At 39.4% G+C, this 2,776-nt stretch overlaps 2 protein-coding genes across 3 annotated transcripts in view; one reads left to right on the top strand and one right to left on the bottom strand.

Annotated features, from left to right (window-relative positions):
- LOC116702595 (parkin coregulated gene protein homolog) overlaps positions 1–1,399 on the bottom strand; it is a 2,036-nt gene extending 637 nt beyond the window's left edge. Inside the window, exons 1-2 of one of the 2 annotated variants that reach the window (XM_032536906.1) lie at positions 1,268–1,399; positions 1–470 (exon numbers count right to left, since the gene is read on the bottom strand). The exon at positions 1–470 is cut by the window's left edge and continues 637 nt beyond it. In XM_032536906.1, the coding sequence (XP_032392797.1) occupies positions 1–467 (467 nt within the window). In that variant the 5' untranslated portion in view covers positions 468–470; positions 1,268–1,399. Of the gene's footprint in view, positions 471–601; positions 704–1,267 lie in introns of those variants that run through there. The other variant, XM_032536905.1, reaches the window with a different exon arrangement.
- The window catches only part of eci1 (enoyl-CoA delta isomerase 1), a 21,546-nt gene that overhangs the window by 157 nt on the left and 18,613 nt on the right, over positions 1–2,776 (top strand). The window lies entirely within an intron of this gene.

Here is a 2,776-nt window from a genome sequence, read left to right as displayed (position 1 = left end):
GCCTCTCCCACCATGTCTCCAGACAGCACCAGATGCTGCAGCACTTTCAGGGTGGTGCAGATCACCTGACGGTTCCTCGTGTTCAGGGCATTCTTGATTGGCATGATGAGCTGGGGAATGACGGGGTGGATCTTAGGGCCTCCGTGCTCCAGCATGTCATGTGTTCCCTGGCGGGCGAAGAACTCGTAGGGATAAACAGTCTCCCGTAAGCCATCAAAGAACAGAGGCAGGTAGTGGTGGTAGTCCATCTTCTCGATCTCCACCTGCCATGTAATGCGGTTGCCTTTGGCATCATGTTTTAATGCCGTCGGAAACAATCCGCGGTCGTAGAACTTGCGGAAGGTTGTTGGTTTGAAAGGCCGCTCCCGAAAAGCCCCTGCAGTTGGGGGACCCATCACCACGAAGTTCTTCATAGTGGCCCTCATGGTGAAGCCTTGTGTTTTTAGCTCCAGCTTCTTCCGCAACATGGTCTTGGAAAAAGAAAAAATGGAGAGCAATGCCAGGTTAGATAATGCTTTATTATGTTGTATGTTGCTATCAATTGCTGACAAAGGTAACAGTGGTGATCTTATGTTGATCTAATAGATAATATTGCACCCACAAGCCCAAAATTCTACCAGGCACGTATGCCAGTTTTGTTCGGTCCCCCGCCATGCGTCATACCACACCAGGGTCTTCAGAGGCAAAATGTTTCACCTGCCCAAAACGGTAAATTGTTTTTAGTGGAACGGAGCAGAGAGCTGCCTCTGGGACGCGAGTGGAGTAAAAAGCACTGTCTTGAGTTTACACTTTTCATTTTAATTTAGTGTTAGTAACTTCATTCTTAGTTATTCTGAAAGAATTTGTTTCAGTTTTCATGCATCAAGTTTTTAGTTTTACAGTAGTTTTTGTTAGTGTATAATGTCTCAGAAGCATGTGTACACATACATGTAAAATACATGGTTATGTAACTGACTAGTCTGATATGATATCTTTAAGTATATCCTTTTGTTACCTTAGTGTCCGATTTAAAGCAATTGCGGCACAGCCCCATCTCATGTCTAGTCAGTTCATTAAAAAACTAAATCTGAAATGATTTGTGTGATTTGTGATTTTTTTATTAACCTGTCAATATTTTGTTTGGTTTCAGATGACTAGAAATGTTTGTCACTGTTTTTTTTCGTTTTTATTTTTAGTTTAATAGAATTACCCTGCTTATTCCTCAACACAATACAGTTCTACAAAACATTAAAAGTCAAATAAAAAGCAGCTGTAAAGTGTGTCTTACCTCTCCAATGGTTTGTGTGGGAATGAGACTGGAATTCCGTCTTCTTGTAGATACATTCAGTGTTCCATGGTGATGATGTGTCACAATCAGACAGAACAGAACATCACTGTTCTAGTTCCACTGTCAGCTCCACTGCTTTTTTAACAGTGGAATGTAACTAGCACTTACCCAAGTACTGTACTCAATTACAAATTTAAGATGCTTTACTTACCGTTTCTTGTTGTGTTACTTTTTAATTCTATTCCTCTACATTTGAGAAAAATATGTAACTTTACGCACCACTTTTATTTGCAACTGAAATGAGTCATTAGAGGATCCACACATGTTACAAATGAAAACAGAGCGTTATGGGGAAAAAGGTTTTTGATACAGTGACTATATATAAATATAGTGTTACATATACTGTGTGGTATTCAGTCAGATTAAACATAAGATGCTGATAACCGAGTTATATTTTAAAGGTTCCACATTTAAAAAAATATAAAATGTGGTTTCCATGTCTTTTTTGATTTGACCTAAATACAATCCACTGAGAAATGCAACAGTCCGTATTCAGAAACTTTTGCCTTTAAACGGGCTGTCAGGACTTCTGTACGGCTGTGATGTCACAACTATCATTTAATATTTTAATTTATTATAAGCGTAAAAAGTAAAAAGTTATCAAAAACAAGCAGGCATCTACAGTGTGCAGATTGGATGTGCAAAGGGGAGGTATTAAAAATTATACTAAGATAGATTACACTTTACCAGAGATACAGATAATATAATTGTGAGTCCGGTTAGAGTTAGTGAGCCAAGTAGGACCACAGCAGCTCTACTCCTCTGTGACATACATAGAATCAGAAATCAGAGTCAGAAAGGTTTATTGCCAAGTAAGTAGGCTACTTACAAGGAACTGGCCTTGGTGGTTGGTGCATACATAGACAAACAAACGTTTGAACATTAATATGAAATAAACAAGTACTACCAAAACAAATACACAATACATATTCTGTATATACAGTATATGTACAAAATAGCTTTTTAACACAAGAAGAAAAAGAATCTGAATCGATTGAGTGCAGACTGTGCAAAGAATATATAGTATGGGCAAGAGGTGGAATGAGTTAAGAAGTTTGATGGCCCCCAGAAGGAATGACCTCCTGCAGGGCTGTAGTGCTTGAGTCCGGACTTGTACTCGGACTGATTCTGGACTTGAGATATTTTTCAATAATCTCCAACTTGTCTTGGACTCGTTGGTATTTTATTTTCCCACACTTTTTTAGTTCAAGAATGTGAACATGACAGTTTTTTAGTGACACCTGTGTTGCTTGTTGTTTTAATAATAATAATACTTTACACTGTTTATTGATCCCCAGTGGGAGAATTACAATTTACACTCTGTTTGTTAGAACACACAGGCCTGAAATACACACACGTGCTCAGGACTTATACATGTACAAATGGAGAGATGTCAGCTGGACCAGCACCCTGAGTGGTTGGGAGGGGGGAGGTGGGGGGGGGGGGGGG

The sequence above is a fragment of the Etheostoma spectabile genome, chromosome 15 (assembly GCF_008692095.1).
Source record: "Etheostoma spectabile isolate EspeVRDwgs_2016 chromosome 15, UIUC_Espe_1.0, whole genome shotgun sequence".
Classification (NCBI taxonomy): Eukaryota; Metazoa; Chordata; class Actinopteri; order Perciformes; family Percidae; genus Etheostoma; species Etheostoma spectabile.
This window is presented reverse-complemented; position numbering and strand designations above follow the sequence as displayed.